This window comes from Oratosquilla oratoria, chromosome 4, assembly GCF_046742065.1.
Source record: "Oratosquilla oratoria isolate Oo_2021 chromosome 4, ASM4674206v1, whole genome shotgun sequence".
Taxonomy (NCBI): Eukaryota; Metazoa; Arthropoda; class Malacostraca; order Stomatopoda; family Squillidae; genus Oratosquilla; species Oratosquilla oratoria.
This window is the reverse complement of record NC_134780.1, coordinates 36,883,147-36,896,731: the sequence shown is the minus strand read 5'-3', so window position 1 is coordinate 36,896,731 and position 13,585 is coordinate 36,883,147. Positions and strand designations below refer to the sequence as shown.

The following is a 13,585-nucleotide window of genomic DNA, read 5'->3' as shown; positions in this document are numbered from 1 at the left end:
ACATGAGGGGGTGACCTAGAATGAGATGGATGGATGGGGTGAAAGGGGCTTTGGGGAAGAGGGGAATGTCTGTTGAGGAAGGACAAGAGAGGACAGAAGACAGGGGTGAATGGAGAATGGTTGTATATGGATGAGGTGGAGTGGGTGGGGGGATGAGGGGTGAGGTAGTATGTGTGAGAAAAATTTGATGCAGCCTGAAGGGATTTCTCCCCATCTTCTTTTCTGTATGATGGGGTGTTGCCGATTTAATGAAGCGGCCTTGCTGTAGATGTGCTGTGTCTTGCAACACTGCCTCTGACTGAGGGCAGTGGACAAGATGCAGGGATGACCCGTCATCCAGGAGGTGCCAAGATAAGAGGGAGTGTGGAGGGGAGTGGAGTGTATTAGGGATGGAATGGGTGGGAATGGTTTTTATGCCTTTTTCTTTTTGGCTACCCCCCATGTAAGGGGGAAAAAGCCTTTGGTATATGTATGTATGTATCTACATATATGAATAAAATGATAACCATGTCTCATTTAAAATCATCTTTAATCATTGTTGTTAGGTGTTCTTGATCTATAGAAAAATTATTTTTGTGTTTGCAGATCGTGTCGCTCCCCACAAAAAGCTTCGAGGTGGTGTACGTTTCACAGATGCCATTCCAAAAACAGCAAGTGGCAAGATCTTACGACGAAACCTTCGAGAACAGATCAATAGTTAAAATTGGTTGTATATTAAATGTAGTAGATATTTTGTTTCAAGGAGAACAGGAGTTTCAGTTTTATACTTTACATTTTTCTCTATAAAATCTTCAGTAAATGTGTTTGGAGATACAGTTGCAAGTTCTAGAAGTTATCTTAAGCATTGTATTTTCAACCAATTTAAAATTGTGGGTATACATACTTAGAAACAAATGTTCTCATAACACAGGGGATGAGAATGATTGACACTGTTTTATGCAAGAGCTCTCAAACCTGCACTACACAATCTCGGTCCACAGCACACTACTCACAAATATTCCAAAACCTACTCACTACAAACCACAACACACTCATATAGAAACAGATATTTACCAATTGTGGAATGGACACAACTTTCAATCCCAGACAAGTCTATATTAAATACACCCACCAAAGAAAATACTCTCGCGTTAGCCTGCCTGTACTCGCATCATCTTTCAATATGGAAACAAGACAAAACTGGCTTGGATGTTGATACCATATCCCCCAGACATTAAATACACCAAAGGCATGGAACATGTTTGTCATAATACACTATACAACATTAACACGGTATTGATAACAACAAAAATATTTTTCACTGATTGACTTATGGTTCACAATGGTCTTGGATTATGTGTTTGACTTATGATTGACATACACAGTTCTCAGACTATCCTTGGATCCAAAGAAAATTTTTGGTTGTACCCTACTGCCAATCAGAAACTACACCAAACAACTAACAGATAGGCCATACCACTTTTGTTGCTAGAGGATGCCACAGAGGGGTAAACCAGCTTCAGTTGTTAGACCCTCTTGTAGAGGTGCTATATCTTGCTGCATTGTTTCAGACCCAAGAGGTAGTAGGCAGAGGCAGTGTGGGGCATGTAGAGGATGGTTATGTGCCTTGGCTGGCTATCTCCCTTGTAAGGGAAGGAAGCCTTTTGATGTACAATAGAAGCCCGATTTAACGAAATAATTCAGCCAAGGTCCAGTCCGCTAAATCGAATTTTCCGTTAAATTGAGCGAGTGAGCGTTGGTGTAACAGTGTTGCCAGAGCGGATTATAAAAATGATATGTACCTAAAAATTCCCTAGTGTACACACACACACATACAGTATATATATTATTGTAAGTGAATTATAGGCAGCACAATCGTGAATTGCAAATGAACAGCAACGTGCAGTAATTTGTTGCAACGTGTGTGTGTGTGTGTGTGTGTGTGTGTGGTGTAACAAAGATATGAGCTGTCTGTAAATTTTGCGGAATATTAGTCTTAGCTTCGTGTTTGGTTCGATGTACATAATTTTAGCGATTAATAGGACTGGGCAGTTGGTTTTTGGATAGTGAGCGTTATTGTTGTGTTGTTGCAGAAAACGTAGTTCGCTGTTATAGAAGTGTTTTTCATGGTGATTACTCTCGCGTACTGATTTTGAATTTTCCCATCAACTTACCGTTTCATTATTTTGTTTTCCTATTATACTGTCTATTTCTACTTGAATATATTTCTGCTACAATTATACTTTATACATATACTGAATTATATATTCATTGTATATATACATTATAGTACGTATATATATATATATATATGTGTATATATATAATATATATATATATATATATACACCTCCAAAGTACTCAATTATAAATTTTTCCTTGACTCCACCACCACAATCTGGTAACATCTGGTAACATTGGACTCTGAGACACGCATGTGGCCAGTTGACGGAAAATGCTCAACTTAGCTTACCGTTCCCGCTAAATTGAGCTATTTCCGTAGACGCGCGTCTGGCCAGCTAGCGGAAAATGGTCAACTTAGCGGACCATTTCCGCTAAGTTGAGCATTTTCGTTATTGCTATTTGCAGTTCGCTAATTTGAGCTTCCGCTAAATTGAGATTCGTTAAATCGGGCTTCTACTGTACTGTATAGAACAAATTTTCCGTTTTCTGGTTGTCAGCATTGTGTTGTTTAGGCAGAGTTGATTTCTTGTGAAAGAAGTAAAAAAATATTTTTATCCAATAGATGTATTTTCAGCATATTTCACATTTAACATAGCTTCACAGTAATTAGCACTGATTGGTACAGGTATTTACATAGTGTTGTCAGCAGAGTATTGTAATACAGTAAACCCTCAATAAACTAAGCCTTGTTAATCCAAATTTTGTACAAACAATGTCTTGCTCCACCCAGACAAGGCTCTTACAAACTATAGTTCAATGTATGTGGCAGTTGGTGCACTGATTTAACAAACATGCAATATGCCAACCTAAAGTGTGGTGAGCAGTTGGCTGGTCAATCTTACTCAGCTAAGTAAACTTTGTACATATATGATCAAATGCTTCTCCTTATAAACTGATTTTGGTTTGCTTTAAGATTTGAAAATATACTGCCATATAAACAAAACTTTTGGATAAACTGTTGGACCTTTTGCCCACAATTGTTTACCGAAGTTTATTGAGGATTTACTGTACTTGGGTGGAACTACATATGTTCTGCTTCCAAACTTTTTTAATAAATATTTGGAGAGTGCACAGGTAATGCAGCTAAATATTGATAACTAATGTAAAACAACATTGTTTATAAACATTTATGCACAACCAGGACAGAAAAGCATCACAACTCTGCAAGCCAGCATCACAGCTCTGGTGGGCAAGGATTTGTGGTTGTATGTGTATGTGGTTACTGCATTACTCATAGATTGGGTCATGTGAGCTCTAAGCGCTCATTCCAGATGGTAATATGTCAATGATGAGTCCAATATGTGATCCAAGACCATAGTGAATCACATGCACGCACAATTGCAAAATGTGTGATTGTAGTAAATTAATGGAACATGATTTAGACTTGTACTGTAGTAGATTGGGACCAAATCTTTAACTTTGAAATGGGGAACTTAATTCTCTTGCAAGAGAACCAGAACAACAGATCGATGGGTTGACTGGGATCAGATTATGCAGAAATTATATTTTGCTGCTAGTAGCTACTGTTTTTGAGGATATGGCACCAAAAAGGTGGGTGCAGTCATATAAGTGGTAGAGAGATTTAGCGAGGGTTATAGAAAGGGAAGACAGAAGGTAAGCATTCTTTGTAATTGCTGCATGATTCTGATTCATAGTGTTCTTAAAGTCTGTAAAGGTTTGATTGTAGTTTTTATGTGGACAAATCAGATTTTATCCAGACAATTTTTTTTTTTTTTTTTTTTCTCTCCAAAAAAACCATAAATGATGTTGCTGATTCTTAAAGATTGAGATATATTGCAATTTACGTAATCAGGAAATGAAGTGCAATTTTTTTTTTACAAGCAGTAAAGGTTGCCACTTTACTGCATTAGAGTAATATTAGAAAAAGTGTATAGCAATCATTTCCGAAGGCTGCCTTAAATTGTTCATTATTTCTGTAATAGAGCAGAATATTGTCAAGTAAAACTGTGTAAAGTATATATTTTAATGTTTATGATAAAGTAAGGGAAATGGCCCCACCTACTGTTCATATTTTGGGATAAGAAATTCAGAGAAAAAGTTTACCATACTTTTTCTGAAGGAAGATGCATCATGTTGGAAAGGAATATATTTATATTTTTCTGGTATTTTGCAAAGGAATGAATTTCTTTGATTATAGAAAAAAAGGATGCATGTGCACTGTCATAGCCAAGAAATATTCAGTCAAGCTGTTAAATGCATATGTCATCTGTTAATGCACAATGAAAAGGTTACTAAATATCCTCTTCACTTTGATATATATGGAATACTATTCTATCTAAATATTGATTTCTAACAGGTTTGAAATTGTTAGGCACCCTAAATTTTATAAAGGAATAAGAATATGTATTTGCGTTTTATTTCCAGCTTTTGGTGGAATACTTCACTAATATAGGTCTATCCTTTCTTGTACTGTTGTAAGTCTATTTTTGTCATGACCCACCTATAGGCTAGGGTAGTCATGATTGGAAAAAAGAAATTAAGGGCGTGCACAGTTTGGACGAATTACATAAAAATAACGTACAACATAAATGGACATAGAATTATAAAATATTATATGACATGAAATAAATTATATTAATTTCAATGTATAGAGCAGTGTCGTTTTGTATGCAGCATGTAGGAACAGGTGGGCGAAATGAAGTCTTGATACTGGTTGCTTGAAGTCGGACAAATGGTTTCGGGAACAAATGGGTAGTTTGAATTGAAGTTTGGGACAAATCTGGTTGGGGAAATGAGGAGAAAACAAAGTTTGGTTGGTCTATATGTACACGACCTTTGGTCCATGTTCCTCCCATCTACCTCGCTGTGTTCTGTGCACGACTATCTTCCTCTGGGTTAAGTTTGGGCCAATTTGGTGACCTAAGGTTCTTGTGCCAAATCCGTGAAGTTTTTCTGGGACCATTTTGGTCACTTGCCCCAAACTAAGCCCAGAGGGAGAGAGTCTGCCACAGTGGACGGCGAGGTAGACGAGAGGAACCTGGGCCCGAAGGCGTTGGCGGTGACGCCCCTCCAAAATTGAGGGCGGGAGGGGGCTCTTCTCCCGATTTCGCTTTTTGGCCTTTGGCGCCCGTACTGTTGGCCTGAGCAATGTCCAAGTGGACCCCACAGGAGCCCTGCCCCCACCCCCCCGTCGACCTGTGGGTGAGATAGTGGCTAAATAGGAGCACTTGACCAAAATGACGCCAAAATAGGCAGGTGATCGATTTGCCCCAAACTTGGCCCAGATGGAGAGAGTAGGCCATAGTGGACGGCGAGGTAGACGAGAGGAACCTTGGCCCAAAGGCGTGGCGGTGGCGCCCCTCCAAATTTGAGGGCTTTTTGGCCCTTGGCGCCCGCACTGTGGGCCTAAGCAGTGTCTAAGTGGACCCCACAGGAGCCCTGCCCCCCCCCCCTTCCCCTCGACACAACTCCATCCAAAGGCACGGGCGCCAGAGACGGAAATGTGCTGGTCGCCACGTGTACATGCCTTTGGGGCCAAGTTCCTCGCACCTATCTCTCCGTGTTCCGTGCATGACCGTCTCCCTCTTGGGTAAGTTTGGGTCGAATTGAAGACCTGATGTTTTTGTGTCAAATCCGTCTGTTACCTTTTTTTTTTTTCTTTTTTTGTCACTTGACCCGATTGGGTCATCACTTTACACACAGGTCGTGGATCGCCAGGCCTCCTGTGGATTGCACTTGGACACAACTTAGTCCAAAGGCACGGGCGCCACAGGTGAAAATGAGAAAAAGAAAAAAAAATGCTCATTTTTGGCTGGTCGCCACGCACATGCATTTGGGCCCAGGTTCTTCCCATCTGCCTCGCCGTTCTCTACGCACGACTCTTTCCCTCTGGGCTAATTTCGAGCCAAATCCGTATTTTTTTTTTTATCTATATTTATTATTTATTAATTTTTTTGGGTGGTCAAATTTGTCGCCTGCCCCTATTGCGTCACCACATCACCCAGAGGTCGATGGCCACCAGGCCTCCTGTGTGCCTGTGAGATTTCTGGGTCATTTTGGCCACTGACTCCGATTGGGCCACTATCTCACCCATAAGTCGAGGACCACAACGCCTGATGCGGATATCACTTGGAGACGACCCAGGCCAAATAAGCGGGCGCTAGAATCGAAAACACAAATATGCAGCCAAAGCCTCTACTTTGAGCCACACGCACTTTGTGTCCAGGTTCCTCACATTGCTCTGTACACGGCTCTCTCCCTCAGGGGCAAGATTGGGCCACTATCTCACCCTCAGGTCGAGGACCATGAGGACCCCTGAGGATATCACTTGGAGACCACTCATGCCAAAGGCACGGGTGCCAGAAGCGAAAAGGCAAAAATCCAGCCAAAGCCTCAACTTCAGTTGGGCCCCAAGCACACGGCCTTAGTTCCAGGTTCCTGACATCTACCTCACACTGTTCTGTGCATGGCTCTCTCACTCTGGGGCAAGATTGGGCCAAATCGGGCGACCTGACGATTTCGTTCGTAAATTCGGGTCATTTAAGGTAATTTTGGCCGATGAGTCCGATTGGGCCACTGTCTTATCCAGAGGTGGAGGGCTACGAGGCCTACTGCGGATATGAATTGGAGAACACGCAGGTCAAAGGTGCACGCACAAGAGGCGAAAATGCAAAACTCCAGTCAGAGCCTCAACTTTGACTGGGCCCACGTACACTCCCTTGGGTCCAGGTTCCTCACAGTGCTCTGTGCATGACTCTTCCTCTGGGGCAAGATTGGGCTAAATCGGACGACCTGACGATTTCGTTTATAAATTCATGTGCAAAGCCCTGTGATATCATCGGGTCATTTTGGCCACTGGATCCCAATGGGCCACTATCTCACCCTCAGGTCGACGGCCACGTGGACTCCTGCGGATATCACTTAGAAACCCCTCAGGCCAAAGGTGCGGGCGGGCATTAGAGGCGAAAAGGCAAAAATCCAGCCAGAGATTTAATATTGGCTGAGGCCCACGCGCACGCCCTTCGGTCTAGGTTCCTCACATCCACCTCGAACTGCTCTGTTCACGGCTCTCTCCCTCTGGGGCAAGATTGGGGCAAATCGGCCGACATGACGATTTCGTTCATAATTCCTTGAAGAAAGAACTATCGAGGAAAATATACGACTAGGAAGAAAAGAAGAGAAGAAGTGGAGAATGACAATATATTAATAACTTCTAACTCGAGAGCAAGACAGGAGAAGACAGCTTACGATAACCGCCCAGCAACAATATTATTCACGTACAGACATAAATGAAGAGCTAAATTCTCTTAATACAATAATAAATGCAAAACTAACGATGTATAATTTCTTAATTTTTTTTTATGAATTCTATCAGATAAATAAGCTTAGAAAAATAATACCTGGAGAAATAATTGGGCCGACGCATCAACGAAGTCATTGACATCATTGATAATTATTTAATTTAAGTTGCATAAAACCACGTTCTCGTACAGACAGACACAAACTGTTTAACTTTCTAATTCATTTGTACAGGATAATCTTTTTCTAACCTAATCTAACTCCATCTAACTTAACCGTACCTAATCTAACTTAACGTAACCTGACCTGACCTAACTTAACGTAAATTAACCTAACCTTACCTGACCTAACTTAACGTAAATTAACCTAACCTGACCTAACAACGTAAATTAACCTAACTTAATCTAACGTAACTTAACATATTTAACCTAACCGTTTGTTCGTTTGGGCGCAGGCGTTTGATTGTGTGGGTTAGGTTAAGCTACGATATGCTTAGACTCAGTTAGTTTAAATTAGGTTAGATAAGTTTAAGTTTAAGTTTGGTTTGGTTAAGCTAAGTTAGATTATGTTTGGTACAGTTATGTTTCATTAAGTTAGGTTTAGTTATGCAAGGTTAAATTAGGTTAGGTTAAGATAGGTTAAATTAGGTTCGGTTAAAATGTAACCAATTGTAACAGTCACTAACCATCACCAACCATACACGTGATCCACACACATGGAACATGGTACTCTTCTTTGGTAAGACCTCCAATCTTGCAGACCTCACAGATTTCCCAATCTCAAAACACTGACTAAACGCAAAGTATGACAAACAACGCCCCCGCAACACAAGATGCCTAATGTCACCAGACAGACCCATTGAACCCTTTCTCATACCTACCCAAATTACATTACTGTAACTTAATATATATACACCATATCTAGCCACGCCCACCAACGGTCATGCCGTCAGAAAGAGGATTGCCGAGGTCAAGGCCCGGCACTAGGAGTGTCTAGGTCACATACCTGGCAAGGTTGGACTGCCGAGGTCACCGACCCGGCATAGGTCAAGTACCAGACAGGAGGCCTATCTAGGTGGGAAACCTTATCTCACCTGATAATCCGAAGCTATATCCAGATCATATTCTTAATAATACGAGGAAACACCATCAAGGTATTTCTCGCCCGTATTAAGTTCCCTCTTACACAACTTGAAAAATAAAGGTGGCTAATTTTACAGGAATATGTTTTTAGTACTACCGAAAGTCAATAACATTTATCCTTAATTAATCTAACAACCTAACCTAACTTAACCTAACTCAACCTAACCTAACCTAACCTAACCTGATTCAACCTACTACCCTGACGCAACCTAACCTAACCGGTCTCAACCAAACCTAACCTGACACAACCTAACCTAACCCAACTTAGCCTGATTCAACCTAACCTATCTCGACCTAACATCGTGTGGGCTCGCGCGTTTGTTCTTGTGTGTGGGCGCATCTGCTCGTGTTAGCGTGTGGGTTTGGTTGTGTGGACCACGTTTGCTCGTGGCGCTCGTGCGTTTATTCATAAACATGCGCACGTTTCCTTGTGTGCACGCGTTTTCTCGTGGGCGCTCGTATTTGTTCATGTGAGCGCACGCGTTAGCTTGTGCGAGCGCTTGCTTGTGTGGGTTAGGGTAAGCTAGATTAGGTAACTTAGGTGTAGTTAGCTTGAGTTAGGTTAAATGAGTTTAAGTTTGTCTTGGTTAAATTAGGTTAGGTTCATTTATGCTTGGTTAAGTTAGGTTTAGGTCGGTTAGTGTTATCATCTCACCTTCGCTTATATCATCATCTCTGATATTCACTTTAGCTGGTATCATCTTCGATATTCAGCGTAGCTGTCATCTCCTTTCGATGGCTAGCGTGCACACGCGCGCACGCATACATATGCTACAACTTGGTACTCCGACGTCATCCCGGCAACATCCTTTTTTGCGAAAAATAGATTCCGGCATCTCAGGTCGTTCAAGTCGATGCGAAGAAACATTTTTCCTTTTTTTTTTATATGGAAAAAGCCTACTATTACCACATTTGGCAACCTCTGTACATATGTATATAGAAATATGCTTCTGGCAACCCTCCGAAGTTTAAACGGGGCTTGCCGTGTATTTGTAAGGCAGAACGCTGTCGTACTTAGAAGTCAAAAAGAATTCCCGAGCTTATTTCACCAACTTCCCAATGTAGTGTTAACTTATAATCTACATTAGGTTAGGTTAAAATGTAACCAATTTGAAAAATAAAGGTGGCTAACTTTACCGGAATTTGTTCTAGTACTACGGAAAGTTAATAATACCTAACCTAACTTTAACCTAATTTAAACTAGCCTAATCTAACTCAACGTATCCAAACCTAACTTAAACTAACCGAACCTAACCTAACTTGACTCAACCAAACATAACCTTACTCAACCTAACCTAACCTGGCGCAACCTAAAATGACCTGATGCAACCTAACCTAACCCGACGCAACCTAACCTGATTCAACCTAACCTAACCTGACGCAACTTGACGTAACCCAACCTAACTTGACCCAACCTAACCTATCTCAACCTAACATCGTGTAAGCTCGCGCGTTTGGTCGTGTGTGTGCGCGCGTCTGCTCGTGTATGCGCTCACCTTTGGTCGTGTGTGCGCGCGTTTGCTCGTGTCAGCGTGTGTGTTAGGTTGCGTGCGAACACGTTTGCTCGTGTGCGCGTTTGGTTGTGTGCGAGCGCGTGTGTTTGCTCGTGTGTGAACGCGTTTGCTCGTGGACCCTCGCGTGTTTACTTGTGAGTATGCGCCCCTTTGCTCGTGTGTGAGCTCTTATTTGCTTGTGTGAGCACGCGTTTGCTCGTGTGCGTGCACGCGTTATTTTTTATGTAACATGATTCAAAATTATTTTGAAAATAATATGAATTTAAGCTTAAGTTTGTATAAGTTAGATAACTTTATTATTAAAAAGATTGTAAATAATTCTTCTGGAGCCGGGTAACATTGGACCTTTCCCACTTTCTCTGCCACTATGTGTACAGTATATTAAGACCTTTGGTGATTTTCTGTATTCTTTGTACCCTGATGATGTCTTGAATAGACGAAAACGTTCGGTATTCAATTATTTTATTTTTCAAGTGGTTTCTGCAAATATATTATATATATATATATATATATATATATATATGCATATATATATATATACATATATATATATATATACATGCGAAGATCTGGAGTCTGGGATCCATGTTGAAAGTCTGCATCACAACCTCACCAGGGTCAAGGACATAGAAGCACCCACTCAGCAGGCAGGTGTAGTGTACCGCATTGGCTGTTTGGATTGTCATGCAGATTACATAGGAGAAACACAGAAGAAACTCGCCACTAGAATTGAAGAACATAAACGGGCAGTTAAACGGAAAAATGCAGCCTCAGCACTTTATAAACACATGAACGATCTACAGCACAACATTGACTGGGAAGGAGCGACAGTGGTACACAGAGACAACTCGAAGAAAAGGAAATTATTCTTAGAAACGTGGACAACAAAAGAAGTTAGCGTAAACAGGTGCATAGACTTAAATCCAATATACCTGGGCGCTAGAAGCACAAAGACAAACGCTACATAAAGTGGCATCATACGAAAATCGACTAAAACTTATTAATCTGTTTTCCCTAAAAAAGCGTAGACTCAGAGGTGACTTGATACAGGTCTTTAAAATTCTAATGGGAATTGACAACATCAAAAGTGACAAGATTTTCACATTGAATGAGAATCAGACAAGAAACAATGGTCTCAAACTGTCCGGAAATAGATTCAATTTGGAAGTAGGTAGAAACAACTTTGCCAACCGTGTAGTTAATGAATGGAATAAACTTCCTGCACAGGTAGTGCAATGTAGTTCAGTTCGAAGCTTTAAGAATCGTTTAGATAAACACCTAAGCAAGATGCTGTAATGATTATAATTTATTATATATAATTTGTTTTTGTTTTGTCATCATTTAACTATACCTATGCATTTATTTATGTATTTTATTTGTTATTTACATTATTATAGTTTTTATTTATTGATTTAATATTATCATGATTTTTTTTCGCATCCGACCTAGATATGGACCAAAAGGTCTCCTGTCGGCATGCTCTGCCTTTGTAATCCTTTGTAATCCTTTGAGTGAGAGAGGACAAGGTGAACAAAGGTCACAATGTGGGTGAACGAGATTTAATTTATTTCCTTTTCGTGCAAGTGCGTAGTTCACTTTTTCAATTGTTGCACAAGTGGCATTTTATTTTAATTTTATTTTATTCTATTGTACTTTATTTTTTCTTTGTAAATTAAATGTATATGAGATCCTTTATGTACAATTCGGTATGCAAGGTGGCCAGTCGATCGGTACTCGTAGCGACTGGAAGAGGAGGAGGACCCGGACAGCTTTGGCAGTGCGGAATACCTCTCCTAATTCCAACCACGGCCAGTATAACAAGCTCTTTGACCACTGTATATTTTCACACCCCTAAAGACGGTCCTAGGACTAGGACCGAAACGTCGGGCATTAAACTTCCCACTTTGAGTCTGGTGTTTACGCTTCTCCCTTTCAATATATATATATATATATATATATATATATATGTGTGTGTGTGTACCATGTAGTGAGCGCTGAAACTATCAGTTGTTTTAAGAAACGATTAGATAACTTTTTGGATGGGGATGACAGGTGGTGAAAAAAAAGTAGCCAAACACTTTACCCAAGCCTATCCACACCCAATTAAGCCCAGTAATGTTTAGCCAACCTCAGTCTAGCCTAGACTATTTCAGCCAATTTCAAGACAATTCTAGCTAAGGTGCGAGATGAAGAAATGACTCGATACAATGACATATCGAGACAAGCAAAGCCAAGCCAAGAGAAAATAATACAAAATAAGACGAGACAGGACAAGGCAAGCCAAAATAGAAAAAAAAGACAAGACAAGACAAAACGAGACAAGACAAAAATAAGATAAAACAGGCCATCGCGAGAGAAAAGAAGACAAGACGAAGTCAGAGAAGACAAGCGAGACAAACAAACAAACAAATAAACAAAAGAGTTTCATCCACGGGAGCGAAGAAAACGCACAAAGCATTTGACGACAGGACAGAGACAGTGACCTTACACACTGCCAAAGATCAAAGGTCAGGTCATGCATTATGTATCCCAGGATGCAGAGCCCTGTGCGTGTAATGAAGTGCTGGGGACGGGTCTGAAGTGGCTGGGGACTCCAAGGGAAGGGGAGGAAAAGAGGGAGGGAGGGAATGATATGGCAGGGGTTCTGAAGAGAGGGAATGAAGTGGCATGGATTCTAAAAGGAGGGAGGGAGAAAAGGAATGAAGTGACAAGTGCTTTAGAGAGAAGGAGGGAAGAAATGAAGGAGGGACGGGGAGCTGTTAAAATGTCATCTGTTCTAGAGGAAAGGAGGGAAGGAGGGAGGGAATGAAGTGCCAAGGGTTCTGGAGGGAGGGGGAGGGAAAGAGGGAGGGATTGAAATGTCATCGGTTCCAGAGGGAAGGAGGGAGGGGGAGGGGTTCTGGAGGGAAGGAAGGAAGTAAAGAAGGAGGAAGAGGAAAGGAGGGAGGGGGAAGGCTGAATTATACGAGGAAGACGTTTGGAGGGAAAGGACTGGAGGAGAAAGAAGGGGAAAGGAAGGGGGTGACTATAGAAAAAGGGGTTTGGGTAAGGAGGGAAAGAGGGAGGGAGGGAGGTAGAAGGAGAAAAAGGAGGCTGGAGGACGAAGAGAGATGGAAGGAGGAAGGAAGGGAGAGAGGGGGGAGGAGCAAGAGGGCAAGGGGAAACAGCGCTAGGAGGGAAAGAGGAAAAAAAGGAAAGAGGGAGAGAAGGAAAGAACAAGAGAGGAATTAAGGGAGAAGGGAGTAAAGCGAAGAGGGAGATGAAATTATGATGTAATAAAATAGGAAGAAAGGGAAAATGTAGATGATTAATAAAGGAAAGAAGAACAGAATGAAAGATGGGAAGATGGAACAAAGAAGAAGAAAGTAGAACAGGAAAAGAATGAATATTAGAAGAAAGGGGAAGAGTATGATAATGAGAAAGAGGGGGTAGAGGAAAGAAGGATGAGGGGTAGGACGAGGGGAAGGAGGAGGAGGAGGAGGAGGAGGAGGAGGGGGAGAAGGAGGA

The 13,585-nt window shown here is 41.3% G+C and overlaps 1 protein-coding gene across 6 annotated transcripts in view; it reads left to right on the top strand.

Moving 5' to 3' along the window:
- LOC143024769 (uncharacterized) overlaps nucleotides 1–3,905 on the top strand; it is a 130,268-nt gene extending 126,363 nt beyond the window's left edge. For all 6 annotated transcript variants that reach the window (XM_076183904.1, XM_076183908.1, XM_076183905.1 and 3 more), the window contains one exon: nucleotides 586–3,905. In XM_076183904.1, the coding sequence (XP_076040019.1) occupies nucleotides 586–701 (116 nt within the window). In that variant the 3' untranslated portion in view covers nucleotides 702–3,905. The remainder of the gene's footprint in view (nucleotides 1–585) is intronic.
- The last annotated feature ends 9,680 nt before the right edge of the window (nucleotides 3,906–13,585 follow it).